Source organism: Calliopsis andreniformis, chromosome 5, assembly GCF_051401765.1.
Source record: "Calliopsis andreniformis isolate RMS-2024a chromosome 5, iyCalAndr_principal, whole genome shotgun sequence".
NCBI classification, from domain to species: Eukaryota; Metazoa; Arthropoda; class Insecta; order Hymenoptera; family Andrenidae; genus Calliopsis; species Calliopsis andreniformis.
The window spans coordinates 17124663-17140387 of record NC_135066.1 but is presented as its reverse complement, the minus strand read 5'-3'; the positions used below and the strand labels follow the sequence as shown (position 1 = coordinate 17140387).

The following is a 15725-nucleotide window of genomic DNA, read 5'->3' as shown; positions in this document are numbered from 1 at the left end:
AATTTTGTATGCTGATGCGATAAAGTGAGGAATTGTTCTGGGACCTTTTCAGTTTGTAAATGTTTGTACGTGGGGAGGAATTGATAAAGAAATGGATTATTTTAGTAGAATGTACTTTTTTAGTAAATTTGATTGAAATTTTAGTAAAACTACCATGTGAGATATGGAAATAGAAGTAGGTATGTTTTACATTATATTAGAATATTAAGAACATAAATACTGATTAACGTTAATGCAAAGTAAAAAGTATTTCAACAATTTTAGGTGTATGTATTTTTCGCTAAGAACTGAATAATTTTAAAAATTAATCTTGAATTTAAGAAAATGTACTTTTCACGTAGTACTATGAATTACAAAATTTATGACATATTATAACTAGGTATGTCGACTCTACCTCGAACGTTGAAATCACCTGCCTTAGTCCTTACTAGATCCGAAAATCTATTATACCAACTGAATATGTCTACTTCCATTTTCCTATCAGAAAGCTTAACATTTAAAAAACTGCCTCAATATTTCTGTTAACGTCTACATTTTTCACGTTTCATACTTATCCAAATTCGTTTAGCTTTCATACAGAAAATTGCAAAACATCCAGTACGCAATATTTTGCCATTTTCCCTAATTTCGAGGCAATTGAAGTTCAGAGTTCAGCGTACATATCGACCGAAGTTAATATCGAAAAGAACGTATTTCACGCCAGTATCCTATCAGTCCTAAAGTATTGCAATCGTCGAAGTTTACGTCGCAAAGGGAACTAGACCGACGGCAATTTACGCAGCCGATCTGTATGATAGTCGAATAACAACTTTTACTCCATTGGCGAAAGCAGTCCGATAATGGTCGCGTTCCAGAGCGAATCTCCTTGAACGAGGCCAATCGTGGCTGTTCCAACGCGAAGCACGGCATCAGGGCTCGGTACTGATGGACGTGCACGCGACTTTCTAAGTTTTTCGCGGGAATGGGCCGTTCTGTACGGAAGGCGCGTTACATTATTTATCTTATTTATCGGAGTTTGCGCCATTTTCTGATCTGATTCCGCGATAGCGGTCACGTACGACCCGTGGCGACGGAGACAACACACAAGGTGGCGTGTCAGAAAATTATTATATGCCTTACTTTGCCGTACGTCCGATGGGTAAATATTTTATTAATTCCATAAAGAGTGCGTCTACTGGGCCCTGTGCACACACCAGGAGCTTCACTGTCACTGGAAGCCTTCGTTGAACTTTAATCTCTCGTTTGGTACAAAGATGAAGAGATACTTATGTTTGGAACAGTATTAGAAATTCATAAGAAACTATCTTTTGAGATATATTATCTTCTGTTGGTATTAAAATGGTTTTTACTTAGATCATCAAAGATGAAAAGAAGTTTAGGTACCTTTAGTAATTAGTGATTTCTAAATTCTTAGTATCCTTAATTAAAAACCAAAAAGCAGCTAAAAAGTCACCTAGGAATTACCTGAACCATCGGGAGCCTGTTCCAGAGCCAAAAGCCTAGGTAGACGTTAGCGCGAAATGGTCACAGGCATCGAGGCTAATGCGAAAGGAAGAGGAACTTCGCCAGCTAGAACAAGGTCCTTCTGCTGTCCTTACGTCCAAGGAACTAAGCCGCAAACTATGAATTTATGCAAATCAAGATAAGACTGGCAAGTCTCCATGACCCTTGCCGACCCTCACGACCATTCTGGCGGCGCGCTGGCTTACAGTTCGGACTTCATGGTTGCCGGACTAAACGGACTAGCTAAACGGTCAGCATCAGACTTAACCGACTGTTAAGTTCGATTTGAGTTACTCGAAAGACCGAGCTCCCTGTAATCCGAGCAGAATCCCAGGAAAATGCGGTGGACCGATTATGCGATACCCAGGAGGCACTTTCGAAGGAATTTCGGGGTGGATTACGATCGAAATCTTGGGATGTGACGGATGTTGGAATGGTGGACGGAAATGCAAGATGCGCGAGATTCCGTGGAACGTGGCAGGAATTTCTTATGCATCACAACAACACGTGCCACTTCAAGGAACCTTGAAGAGAATGAAGAAGTTTTAGGAAGAGTATTTTCTTATTTAAGAGTTTTATTTATCTGTGGATTGTAAATTTTAATGTATAATAAAATGAATCTGTAAATATGATAGTTGAATGGTGATAAGCTGAAGAGAACAGATGATATTTCCAGAATATGGACTCCATGTATGGAGTGTTCAGAATTTTTTGTTGTGCTTTTTCGCTCGATGATAATACGCAACATTTCATCGTTCTGGAAAATCCATGTAAATATCTACCCTTTTCGCATTTTAATTTTTGGTAATAGGTGTATTGTTTCTGTGAAAACGTTTCGAAACCATATTCAGTCGTTATAAAATTCATGGATTCATCGAAACATGTTGTATGTTGATTAGCTTCACATATTCTGTAAACCTGAAGGAAATTTAAACCCTCGATTAATTTTGGATAACTGTAAATGGTAGATTCGAGGTGCATTTAGAAAACTAAAATAACTCAATAGTTAAATGAACGTCTACTTTTTTTTATATCACATTGGTTTCAAAATTACTATCGCATTTCATGTTACACAAAGGTTTCATTTACCTCCGGACTACAAGTGCTGAATACAGTCATGCACCTGACATAACATTCATATCAACTTCCTATTATTCAAATAGTACCTTCCTTCCTCGTCTCTGTATTTTGCCTACTTTAGACTTTCAAATTCTAACTGGACATGTCACTAGTGTAACTCTCCTCATCTGCAAAGATTCACATTAAAAACTCGACGCACTTTCGCTAACGCGCTGCAAACGAGCTCCTGCACGTCTTGATTTCACGTAGCTGTTCCCCCTGTTGCACGCCACTCAGATAGGATCTCCGTCAATATTCCACTACACGCTTAATTGCCACGATCCGTAGAAAGAGGCCGACCGACAGGCGGGCCAGGTCTCAGGGAAATAACGAATGCAAGAAATCAATTCCCTGCGCCGAGATAGGCCGCTGCGCGTGGTGTGCAACTTCGTGCACGTGTGTTCGTGTATGTAGACGAACGATCCCAGGCAGGAGGCGACTTGGCGAACGATAAGATCGGTCGCGTGAGCCAACTCAGGGGTAGTTTGCCCCAAATGGCTAGTCCCATTTCCCTCTTCTCTAAGTAGCTCGGTATTTGTATTGTCGCGCCTGTGTAGCTGCTTTCGCCTCGCTATCGCTCACTAACACTACCGTCACACCCATCGTCGAGGCCTACCACCTCCTAGACTCTCCCCTTTCATCCGTGTCCGTTAGATTTAGAATTGATAGGGGAAAATCCCTAACATTTACCAGCTATCGCGGTTCGGTCGTCTTGAATGTCTCGGCAGTGGGGATGGTACAGGATTTTTTAGTAAAAAAAGAAAAAAGACATTTTTTTAGTAAATGGTTCGGGGAAACCATTTTTGATATTATGCTTGGATTTTGAGAAAATTGAGTTCAAATTTTAACTTGGAACGAAGCGTGCAGAGGAAGAGTTTTAGATAGGTACTTGAGTAAGACACTCATGGTCTGACCAGTGACTCTATCTACTGCAAAGTAGAAGCGGACTCACTCTGTGTTACCCTGAAGTACCTAAACTCCTATTTTGGTGTAGACGTACTTGAATAAAAATTCAAAGTGAATTTTCTAAAAATCAAAACTCATTCTATATTTTTGACTTACTACTTTATACTAAATCACAATGTTTCTCAAATTAGACTGTTTCTAAATTCTTAACCCTCGGAAGGCGAATGGTTTTCGACAAACCCGGGAGACGAATACAGGGTTATTTTGACCCATAATAGAATTCCTATTACAAATTAATTTTGTGAAAGAATTTATACAGGGAAACACATTTTGAATATTACGTACTTTACTTCTTTTTAGTTCTCTGTGCACCTGATACACGAAATAAGTACTTGTATGATTCTTACACATAACTTTACTATACTTTTGACCTCTTGTACTGTTTTTAGTGACCAAGTGACTCTGCATTCGTCATACGAGGGTTAAACTTCATAAAATTCCTCCTAAAACCAAAACGAACCGAAACAATCCAGTCAAGAGTTCAAATAATCGCATCACAGTTCGCCCTCGCGCGATTTCCGCCGCTCCGATAGCAGTTCGGCGCAAACACGCGAGGCCTCGCTTATCCGCGCATTTGCCGCGTATCCGTCGCCGAGTTTAAGGAACAATCCCGCAAAAACGCGCGTGTCAGTTTCATCAGCGGATTGAGCGATCAAGCGCGGAGCGAGGCGCATAACCGGCCGAAAATTCCGCATATTCTCCTTCGGAAGGGCCCGGTCCCTTCAGCCAGCCTCTGCAGGAGTGCTTTTCGACCAGGCGGCCACTCGTCCCGCGGATCCGCCTCGAAATCCTGACGTCCTGACGTGGCACTGCGCCGAGCAGGCCGAGAGGTGGCCGCTGCCAGCGCTGCCTCCCGAGCCAAACTCAGCACATTGCTGTGTGCCTAACGGCTTACCGCCGATCATGTTTTCATATTGTGCCCTCGCGGATGTTTACGGTCTACCCTCGGCTGCATTATCCCGCTGCGCCTTCCCTCGCCAGCGATCTCTTCCTCCCGAGGCCCCGCGGTGGCGGACTTAAGTCCTTTCGACGTTCTCCCAGAACGACGCGGCCGCGGCCCCACCTCCGTCACCTTTGTTCTTGGCGCATCCGGTAGCCGCCTCCGCCGAGCATTGTGCCGAAACGTGTCTGTTGGCATCCAGGCCGTCAACGGCTTCTCGCTCTTCGGCCGAGCGAGAGAACGAGCTTAAAAGCAGTGGAGGACTCGGCTTGCCTCCCGGAAGAGAACTTGAAAGGAACCACGAAAAGGGACACTCGACTCGGCTCGAGTGCTTTCCTCGGCTTACCCGTTTGTCACCAACTCCGTCCGCCTCTGTTCCTCCCTCGCCGGCGAGGCGCGCTTGTCCTTTGGGACGGCGACGATTTCGGCTGCGAGTTTTCGCGCCGATCCGACCGCCTCGCGCAAGGACGACTTTTTCGAGGCCTCGACTGTGGCTGCACTGCGAAGGGTGAACCGGGGGATTGATTACTGCTGCTGCGATTGCAGCATAAGGTGAATCTTTAGGGTGAATGTTTAATTTTGGGTGAGGGTTGTTCTTTGTTCGTGCACGGGTATGTGGGTGGTAGGTTAATGAGGAGAAATGTTTGATATTGATGTTTTTGGAACTAATAATCCGTGTAGTTGTGAATTTCTTGTATTATATCATTAATCTTCTTTTATAATAGAATCACTGACTTTGAATGATCCTACTATACCTGTTATGTGCTATTGATAACGTAGCAGTTCAGAAGTAAAAAATGATTCTATGAATAATATTTTCGCTTTCATCAGTATTTATTTTTGAATTTTCATAGCATTTTAATGCTTCTCTAAATAATTCGTTATTTCTATTTTTTTAGCTCTACAACATCCGTCAGGAATATAATTACAACAAAAATGACCGGTTCCGAAATTTTTTATAGGTACCTGTTAAACATTATGTTTAAGGTAAGAGGATGTAGAAAATCCTATTCCAAGAGCAAAGGTTAATTAATAATAACGTGTAACAGGATAGCGTAGAGTTAATATACACTGTTAAATCTATCCAAAATTGAACATTTTACGGGGCTACACGTTCTATCTAATTGTAAGGCAGAAGGCGTATAAAGTATGAGAGTAGAACATATGGCAATTAAGCTGGGGTATGATAAGGTATATTGAACAAATATTTGTAGGGTGACACCTTTACCTTCGATCCGACAGATAGAACTTTTTCCACCTTATCAACATTATGTGGATCCAGATTCGGGAGAATTAAAATGAAAAAGACCCTGATAAAGAAAATAGATCATTACCACTGTCATAGAATACTGTAGAAAGTGCTTCTTATTTTTTTAATTTCATCTGTTTTATTATAAAAAGACTCAATGGGTTTAAACTTTGACCATCGGAAAGGAAATATTTCATATTCTTGCAAATATCTCATTCTCAGCCACTAAATACTCCAAATTATAATTAAGAAACCATTGCCTTATTTAACTATTTAAAAATTAACATCTACCTTTTTCCTCTAATTATACTGAGAATAAATCAAAAGGAAATTTCACGGACACTGAAACATGTCAGCGTTTGCGTGTCAGAAAACTCAACATTAAGCATGCGATCCTTTTTTCGTCTACTCCTTTTCAGGGCATTAAACGCATCTTTGCGGAATAAGGAACTTTGCCTGCAAACTCGACGATGGTCAAAGAACAGAGCCAGGGTACAGCAGCGTGAAAGAGTCGAGGCGCTTAACTTTAAGCTGAAGCTAATGAGATTGAGACACGGCGGAAATATCGCATAACGAACGCAAGAAGCTTTCGGTCTTTGAATCAAAGTCCAGCTACTTTTCGAAATTAAGAACACCCTTAACAGTCGGTAAAGCGATGTTAGTAGTTCCACAGCGAGACCTAAACCTCCTTCAAGTAACTTACTTCCTTGTCAGATTTAATTTTTTAATAATACACCAGGAAGGAAAGGGCAATCATTAGTGACCAGGAAAAGGGTTGCTTGTCACTGTGATAGGATCAAGCAAAAGTTATTACGATTTTACTGAGACTTGTTTCTTGGTCCTCAATCACCTTGGTTTCCAATTTTTGCTATTTTTTTAGTAACAAATTACAATGCTTTTTATTCAAAAATGTCTCAATCTTTTCCACGCTATGAATGAGTATTCATGAATGAATAAAATTACGAAAATACTTTCATTTGATTTTACGTAAGTATATGTATATCCTAACTATTCTACGAATGTATTACTTTCTCAATTTAAGGAAGTTCATTATCCTTCTGAACAAAAAATTTCGAAGCTCAAGAAAAGAATCAGCTGACAAGTATTCAAGCGTCACATATGTTCGATACCAATCAGAAGTTTATCATAGATAACTCGAGGCGATTAATAACCCAGCCCCCTTTTCACCCTGCACCTGTCCTTCGCGCCGCAGTTTTCATTTAACTCATCGCCTGGATCTTCGCCACTAGCGTCCATGATGAAGGTGGAGGTATTTTATCGAGACAGAACACGCGTTTCGCGGCGAAACGCCGCAGCGCTGTCCAAGATAGAGAATTTAAAGGAGATAGCGAATTTGAAACGCGACACGCGAACGAACCACGCAGCACGTGAATGCGATTGAACGTCGTTTAATTTTCCACCAAGCACCGCGCAATTACATGCTTGGTCGCCTATGATTTTTTCCAAATTTTTATCTTCTAATTGTAAGTAGTCGATCGGGGAGACCATTGCACACTGATTTTGACTGGATTTCATTTCGTAACGAAACTAGTCGCCAACTACGCCGATATTATTCTGCGTCTCAGAGACGAAACGCGATAACACAGCACCAGTTGATAATACTAATCGTGGGACCCAATAAGCGTGACCTCTTCGTAGTATGAGACTAGAATTGATGGGTTGTATGCACGACAAGTAATTCTAAGTGGATTATTTTTTATTTAAAATAAAGAGATATAAAGTTTAATTATAGTTTTTCGACACGTAGCAGTAGGTATATGTGTAGAGAAACAAAGTAGTTTTAAATGACTTCGATAATTTGGGCTTCCTAGAGAATTGTAAAAGGTTCCTAAGATGCCTCCACAAAATCTCTCTAGACTTTATATTAATATTAAATTAACTCAATTGGTAACACAAGTTAAACAAATCATCACTTACTACTCTTCCCTTTTATTCTTCGTACAAAAAAATCATTTACAGTCTTGATAGTAATCCCATTGCGTATTTCCCTTTACTTCATTTTTTATGATTACGTGTCCTTGATCTCATTTTTCAATGAAATATTCCTTTGGCCATGTTTCAGTTGACGACCTTGCCAGTAGGACCATCGTTCTTAATAATCCTTCCCTTTTCTGCCTAAAATCTTCTCGCGTTGCGCCATTAATTCCTCCTCCGTGATTGTTACTTGGCACCTGTTTGCGTATCTGTGGCACTTCATGTTTGCACAGCAATTGCTGCTAGAAACGCACTGAAATAGAGAAATAAATCCGTGTTAGTCGTTATCGTGGAGTCTGCATCGATGGAAGTAAGAGAATAATAACAATGCACGCAGTTAAGGGAAAGTAATCTTTCACTCACGGGGTCACCATGTCGACCGCAGCTAGTAGAAGCAGCTTCGATAAGAGTTGTGGCCAGCAAGGCGACGAACACTAAGAGCAAGACCTTCCTCATTTTGTATGTAGTCACTGAAAAAGACTTGACTTTCACATTTCTTTCGTGAAGCATTTTCCTATATTCTTGTTTCTATATTAAGCAGTTACGTGCCGTCGTCAATTAATAATTTCGAATTCTCTAGTTGACAAAGTCGTATGTTTTGACTAATTTTCATTATACAGAATTTTATGAATATATTTCAACGAGTGCTATAAAACGAGCCAAATTGGAAGATACAAAGGTCAGCCAAGGATTCATGAAATTCCAACTTATTACGCAACCTGACAAACACACATACGTATACACCCAGCAAGGTAAATCTGCATGAGTACAACGTACACACAGGTGTCCGTGAATGAGTCATTAACTACTGACCTGACTCGTTCTTGAATAGCGGACAGAAATGACTGAAGTGTGCGGTCATGGCCGTACATATACGGCGTCAATCTACTTTGCCAAGTGTTTGTCACGCACATACATACATACTTAAAAGATTGAATTTTTGCCTTTCAAAGATAACATGTAAACTTGTAAGAGAATTAATTGAAGGTTGTGCAAATCACTTAATTTCTCAAGCGTGAACTGTGTTCAGATTAGTACTGCATTTTATTTTAAAGAAATTTAACTTTTTTCCTGATGAAAAATCAAGAAGGTTACTTTTGAGCAATATATTTATAAAGGTAGCAAAGTATAGTAAATGGCATGAAGCATAGTATAGTAAATTAACATGAAAGCATGTTAATGACTCTGTTATCAAAATGAGACTCCAACGAATGACAAGAGAAGTGCATACGAGTTCGTTGTGCATACGAGTTGACAATACATTATTCAAAGTGCTTCCACAACAATTTTCTCTTAGAGATAACTTTTGAAAAGCACTGTAAACTTATAGGTTTATAAAACACGACTTAAATATGAAAATTGTTATCTTTCTAATATTTTCTTATATACGCTATCTTATTCACGGAGTTTGTTAACACACACTGTACCAATCACCAAATTCACTGTATATAGAATTTGAATATTTAATGATTTATAACTACATATAAACTCTACTCACCAGGAGTAACTGTTTAGAGAAACACGGAGTTCTTTCTGAGAAGCGACAACCTCAGATGATCAACGTTAACTGATCCGACTTCTTGTATACTACGCTTATATAGCATGACCTCGCATCACTTAGCAAGTCTTTAAATGACGTATCACAGACAAATGTGTATGTGCGAGAGAATACGTAATTGTGAGAAATGTTATACTTCTGGGATACGTGATTCACGTTTGACTGTGTTTTAAAAAAAGCACACAATTATCTTACCAGTGTTGTTGACAGTAGAGGAAATTAACTTTTCTCGTTACGAATTTACGTAAACAAACTGAACACTCGCCATTTATCTTTACCATTGTAAGATAAAACATTCTATTTTAGAGGTTTGAGAATGATTCATGTCTTTGTAAATGATTACATTAAATTTTCATTGAAATTTTTCGTATAAATATTTATTTCTAGAATATTCTAGAACGTATTGAGCTTCGTTAAAAACATGTAAACACTAGAAATAATTATACTTGCGAAGATGAGTAAGGTGGGAGCAGAAAATTATTACAGAAAATACTAACTGTCAGAGTTGATACAAAGGAAATTACTTTCTTAAGTTATACATATCCATATTACAATTATTTGCCACTTAACTTTTGAAAAAAATGAACTAGAAAATTTCCATTTGAAATGGAAATATCGTGATACTGTCTGTTCCTAGAAGCTCGATACGATTCCTCATGATTTCTTATAAACACGCGTGCAAATCGTTATTCAATCATTTTATATTCCTTTCAAGACTCCAACAAGACCTTGTAACTTCCCCGTAAAATGAAACGAGTCAAACTGACGGCATTTCTAGAATACCAAATTCAGCGTTGCATAGAAGAAAAACAACAAGTAATCTAAATCGAAAATAAAATTTAAAAAATCAATTGCAATTTTATGAAACAGGTACTGATTATTGCTACGAAATTTCTAAAATTCAACTAATTTTCAACGTACATATGTTCTGAAATACTAAAAAAAATTTAATTTCCTACCAAACTGACAAAAGACACTTCAATCACCATCATAGACAGCTCGTAATACGAGTCGTTCAGAATACGATATTCCTCGACTTCATTTTCTAAAAGTACACGTACAATCTTCATTTTCGCTCCGACATAATGACATTCGAAATATTTTATAATTTCACTTTTTTCCCGCTCTCGAAAAGACAGACATAGGCTCCAGTTAAATTACAGTAGCTGTAGAATACTCTGTGCCTGCCATACAATTCCATGGAATAATACCTTCGAGACGCGTATCTCCCACGAATTCGAGAAAACGAATACCTCTAACGTTCCCCTTTTTTCTCCTTAACAATTATAATTCGTACCAATTATACTCTAAACTGTATAACTGTTGAAAAGAGGCATCCCACCGCGAACATTCTTTTCCCATTCGACGGTATGAAACGGTCGGAGCACTTTTTGCTTTCCGCCGTCGATATTTCATTGACTGCATATTGCGGGCTTTATGCATTCCATTGATCTGCCGGCACAGCCCTCTTGTTCCTTAATTCGTTTAATAGGAAACAACAAGAAAGAAAACCGAATCATCCGGTAATATTGTCCTTTTATACGTAGACGGCAGCTCAAGTGAAAACGTCAATTATTCCTCTTTTCCCTCCTTTCCACGCTTTGTACCACGTACCATGAACCACGGTTCTCTATTTTTTGCGACAACGGTCAGAAATTTGTAATATTTCGATATGTACTGTATTAGCGTAAGTATTTAGTAGAGATTGTTACGAGCTGTTTGATTCCACGAGTGAAAGCGGTTTGAAACCTGCTTTCAAAAATTTAATCTGTTGCATTCATACGTGACGATTGACGAGTTTCTATAATGTGTACACATGTGTTATCGCTACACACATATAAAATTGTCTTATGCAATGTGTATTAAAATGTGAATGTTAAGTGAAGATAGTATTCTCCGTATTGAGGAATTGGATATTTATTTGTACAGAAAATAATTAATATTTTTTTATTGGAGTATACAGTTTTACAAAACTAGAAATTCAAGATGACATTATAGATTAGGTATACAAATCAATTCGGTGTCTTTATATTAAATCAGTTTTATTTATCTTATTTTTATGCTCCAGTTGTAATAATGCTGTCATTTTCTGGAATCATATTCAAGCTCACGCATTTAGCTGCGTACGATAAGCATATCAAATTACGGCAACAGTTGTCAGTTGTTGTACACTGAAACAGTTAACAATGAATATACCCATGTAGTCCTATGTACTATGCAGCACTAAACTTTCAAACAAATTCCTTGTGATACTTATGTTATAGACACGAATTTTTTATATAACAATATAAGGTGCGACTTACGTATCCGAATAATGGACTGCAAGTACCATCTTGTGTATAACACGAATCAATAACAAAAATTGTGATGACAATAAGGATGAACGCCAAGAATTTCATTGTAGACTGCAATCTTTTTTAAAATGCATTAAATACGTAAATTATTTATACAATTTTAAATATTTGTATTTTCAGACATTAGAAAACGAACCTTATAGAATCCAGCATTTGATGACCAAGCATTCGAAGAACTGCCTTGGAAAACTCAGCCTGGTGAACTTATAAAGCGCAGGTAATCTTGTTTACTACACACACACAGACACACACACGCACACACATTATCATAAAATTTTGCTAGCGACAAAAGTAATACATATTATTTCACATTCAACAAGATAATGTGAGTATTCGTATTGAACCAAAGGTTCAATGATTTCGTACTGCTCTATAAACGTGTCAACGTTGTTTCATAATTACTAATGATAAAAGAATCTTGCCAGTGCTTAGTACTCGTTAGAGTGTTCACCTTTGTTACCAGAGCTACAAACACATGTTTAAATGATAACAAATATAGCGTTGTGCGAACGAGTGCGCACGACGCATTATTTTACCTATGCAGTTTAATAGAAGATATTAATTTATAAATGTGAAAGCTCAATTGGTGACAATTAATTGATCAACTCGCTTATTATTAATTATACTTTATTATTCCACGTAATGTTTAGTCCATGTACAAAAATAAATTTGCAACAAAAATAATTTTATCATGGATCATTTGCAACAAGTGAAACTTATACATTGTTAACTACTGTGTCAGCTGTATGAAGGAATTGGATAATATTTATCTATACATATAATAATTAATATTGTACTTTATTGGAAAATATGGTTTTCCGCGAATGGTTCTGCACTTTCTCGTTCGTTAATACGACTGTTTATTTTGTACAAAATACAATTCATACGCTACCAGATAAATTTGCATTCGATCGCCGTCGAGTGTACTTACAATTTCGAAGTAGGTATTTTAATTAATGATTAATTGACACAAGTGGCTGACAAATTTTCCGAATGATGATCTTTACTACCAAAATTGTAATAACATTATAATAAATATAAAAGAATAAATGTCACAAATTTTAAGCGCCTGAAAATATTTAAAGAGTTTTACTTCGAATTAACAAACAGAAATACCTGATGATAAATTTACACAGTTATTTAATACAACTTTGAATTGAACATCTTGAGATCATAGTATAGAGCAACGGGATAATAGTTTCGAACATAACATTACTCCGCAGCAATCGTCATCTACTTTACACTGTGAAAGTAAAAAGTGTGTATTAATCATAACTTAAATTATTTTTTGAAATGGTTAATTTGTACTTACTTTTCGAAGCCATTTACCACATGAAGTTTCTGAATTCACTGTCTCTAACAACTGTCCTTGTGAACTTGCTTCTGACATCGTAAGTGATGTACAGAGAATCGTAACAGTAATTAGGAGAATCAAACTCAGATATAAAATATTCTTCATTTTCGTCACAAGTGATCCAGAATCTGTTAGGAACAAAGAGAAATATTTTAAAACACATTATTACTTTATAATAACGTCCTGTAATGCATTTATTGTAGAAATCTTCGTGATTTGTTTAAAAAAGTATCATACTGACAGATATGTCTTCCCATTCATACTCAGTACCAATAATTTATTTATAAGTACACAAAGTTAGTATCAATTCTAGAAATAATAAAATTTCTATAACCCTAACTCACCACAAATATCACAGATAAGATCTCTCCACTTTTCTGCTATCAACTGATACTACATCACGACTTTCCTCTATTTATAATGTAGTTGATACAAGTGTTAGATTAAGATTCGCTGTTACAAAATTTTTATTTGCGTATACATGTGTCGTTTGCCTTTAAAATGTATTACGAAAGGAAAGGAGATATGTTTGAAACATCAACACAGTGAAGGAAAATAAAAAGACTCTGAATAAAATATATTTTTAAAATGATGTATTATTCATCGTTTTATGATATTTGTGTATAATATAGAGACATAAAAATTCTGCAGAGTGAATGCTAGGATCTATACGTAGGCCTACGAAGTAAGTTTCAAAAATGGATCAGTCAGTCCTTCATTGGCCATCTGGAGGTGATCCAGCTGCACCCCCTGGTTGACCTGGTGCTGGTGGTGCTAGTTGCTTGGTGCATCGTCCTGCCCATGGGTTGCAGATCAATGGGGCACAGCAATCTTTATCTTGAGTGCACTGTAACAAGTTGTAATTTGTGATTATTTATCAATATTTGTACACTGAAATGTGAATATAAATGTTTTAATATTGCACAAATTATTTAATAACTCTATTACCTTAATAAATAAAATTAATTTATGCTATATGTGTGTTCACATAATGGTCAATTCAACACAATAATAGCAATAGTGGACGTATTATTATTAATTAAATAGTAACTTAATTTACCAGCAGGCCAGGTGGTTTGCATCCCATGACGAAGGAGGCAGCCACGAGGGCAACAAGGAGGAACACAAATAGTTTTCTCATCTTCGTTTTTCTATTCAAAATATATGAAAAAGAACTTTAAAAGTTTCAAAAAATAATGGTGTGCATATTCATATATTTAGCTAGGCTTAGTACTCACCTGTTCTTTGTGTCGTTAGGGTTCAGAGATTTCTGAGTTCTATCCGAAGAGACATCACTATTTATAAGGAAGACAAACACCTCAAACGATAAAAGTTTCTTTTCTTTTCAATTGTACATGATACATGATTCATAGGGTGTATAATATTTGTATATCGTCATCGATGTTATTGCTGCTTATCAAGGTTCGTCCGCCAGGTAAACACTACTAAAGAACGATCGGATAAACAAATTACGTAAAGGCCTATTTTGCAGAAATTTATAAAACTTAGAACCCCCTGTCGTGTCTTATCTCACCGGAACAGTGATTTTCCTTGAGATAATGAAGAAGATTGTTTGTGATGTAGCCTTAAATTTTATAAAAACCTTGCTTCTGCGTACTTTGATTATCGATATATTGATAACTGTACTCTTTGGAAGCAGATACTGTATTTTTTATTAGTACTAAAGCTTTCAAGAATCCTTGAAACTGTGCAAAATAATTGCGTAATAGAAAATATTAAAATAAGACTAATTTAATTATTTAAACAATGGTAAACGAGGTTATAAATTAAATTACATGTCTTATAAAAACAGTAATTCTGAAGCATATAGATCTTTGAAATTTGAATAATTTTCTTAGCGAACCTAATGAACCAAAGTGTCGAAATTAAATTTTGAAATGCGTAAACCTGTAAATTTATTTCGATCAATACGTAACATCGCTCTTTGAAAATATATTTACTCATTTACAGTTATTTAGAATTGATCGAACTGAAAAGCGTGAATAGAGTTTGCAATGGGTCATGAACTCGTAAAGTAATGATTATTTACGACCGTTATTGATTATCCTTATTTTCGCAATTTGAATTACGAAACTTGAATCGGTTTTCAATGATCGTGACGTTAGTAACATTTTCAAAAATGAATTTCACAAATTATGTTCTTCAATTATAAGTAATATTGAAAATATTATTAATTTATGAAGTTAAAATCGACCACAGATAATCATCAATATTATCTGTACATTTTTATTAATGACTACTTAATTATTTTTGAACTCAATTAAATATCAGCGTTTGAGATGTGCAGGAGTATTGTTAGGAGATTAATACAAACACATGCCAGAGGTGTATTACTCAAACATTGTTTCTATGATTTCAAGACACTCATTTATTGTTGTCTTCAAAACAAAAATATGGGTTCTTGACTACTTCACCTTGGAACCCCGGTTGACATTCATCTTCAAAGCCAAAATTGACCTTTGATGTTAGTCTTCCCATGTTCGTTGAGGTGTTCGAATCGCGCTCTCTTAAACTACGGAACGTCGTTTTTTCTTTATTTATTCAGCTAGTGGTGTAACACAGCCACATTAAAAGATACTTACACGTGAACTTAGTGCTCCTATGGAATAATTTCGTTATAATTGTTTTACTTTACACGTTATTTCACGATGTTTTCAAACATTCAT

At 36.8% G+C, this 15725-nt stretch overlaps 3 protein-coding genes across 4 annotated transcripts; all 3 read right to left on the bottom strand.

Moving 5' to 3' along the window:
• Positions 1-7707: 7707 nt before the first annotated feature.
• Positions 7708-9394, bottom strand: LOC143179428 (omega-conotoxin-like protein 1). 2 transcript variants are annotated; one of them, XM_076378652.1, is made up of 3 exons: positions 9271-9394; positions 8136-8242; positions 7708-8025 (listed from the first exon to the last, which is right to left on the bottom strand). In XM_076378652.1, the coding sequence occupies exons 2-3, from the start codon at positions 8226-8228 to the stop codon at positions 7891-7893; spliced, it is 228 nt and encodes a 75-aa protein (XP_076234767.1). In that variant the 5' UTR covers positions 8229-8242; positions 9271-9394; the 3' UTR covers positions 7708-7890. The 2 variants fall into 2 exon arrangements, with proteins under 2 accessions (XP_076234767.1, XP_076234768.1); XM_076378653.1 differs by having other exon boundaries at positions 8136-8252; positions 9271-9295.
• Positions 9395-11263: 1869 nt separating this feature from the next.
• On the bottom strand, positions 11264-11951 carry LOC143179300 (uncharacterized). Its single transcript, XM_076378459.1, has 3 exons — positions 11821-11951; positions 11634-11742; positions 11264-11501 (listed from the first exon to the last, which is right to left on the bottom strand). Exons 1-3 carry the CDS (start codon positions 11850-11852, stop codon positions 11388-11390), a joined length of 255 nt encoding a protein of 84 aa, XP_076234574.1. The 5' UTR covers positions 11853-11951; the 3' UTR covers positions 11264-11387.
• A 1674-nt stretch (positions 11952-13625) lies between these two features.
• On the bottom strand, positions 13626-14294 carry LOC143179429 (uncharacterized). The gene is made up of 3 exons (XM_076378654.1): positions 14277-14294; positions 14099-14189; positions 13626-13885 (listed from the first exon to the last, which is right to left on the bottom strand). The coding sequence occupies exons 2-3, from the start codon at positions 14177-14179 to the stop codon at positions 13754-13756; spliced, it is 213 nt and encodes a 70-aa protein (XP_076234769.1). The 5' UTR covers positions 14180-14189; positions 14277-14294; the 3' UTR covers positions 13626-13753.
• Positions 14295-15725: the final 1431 nt, after the last annotated feature.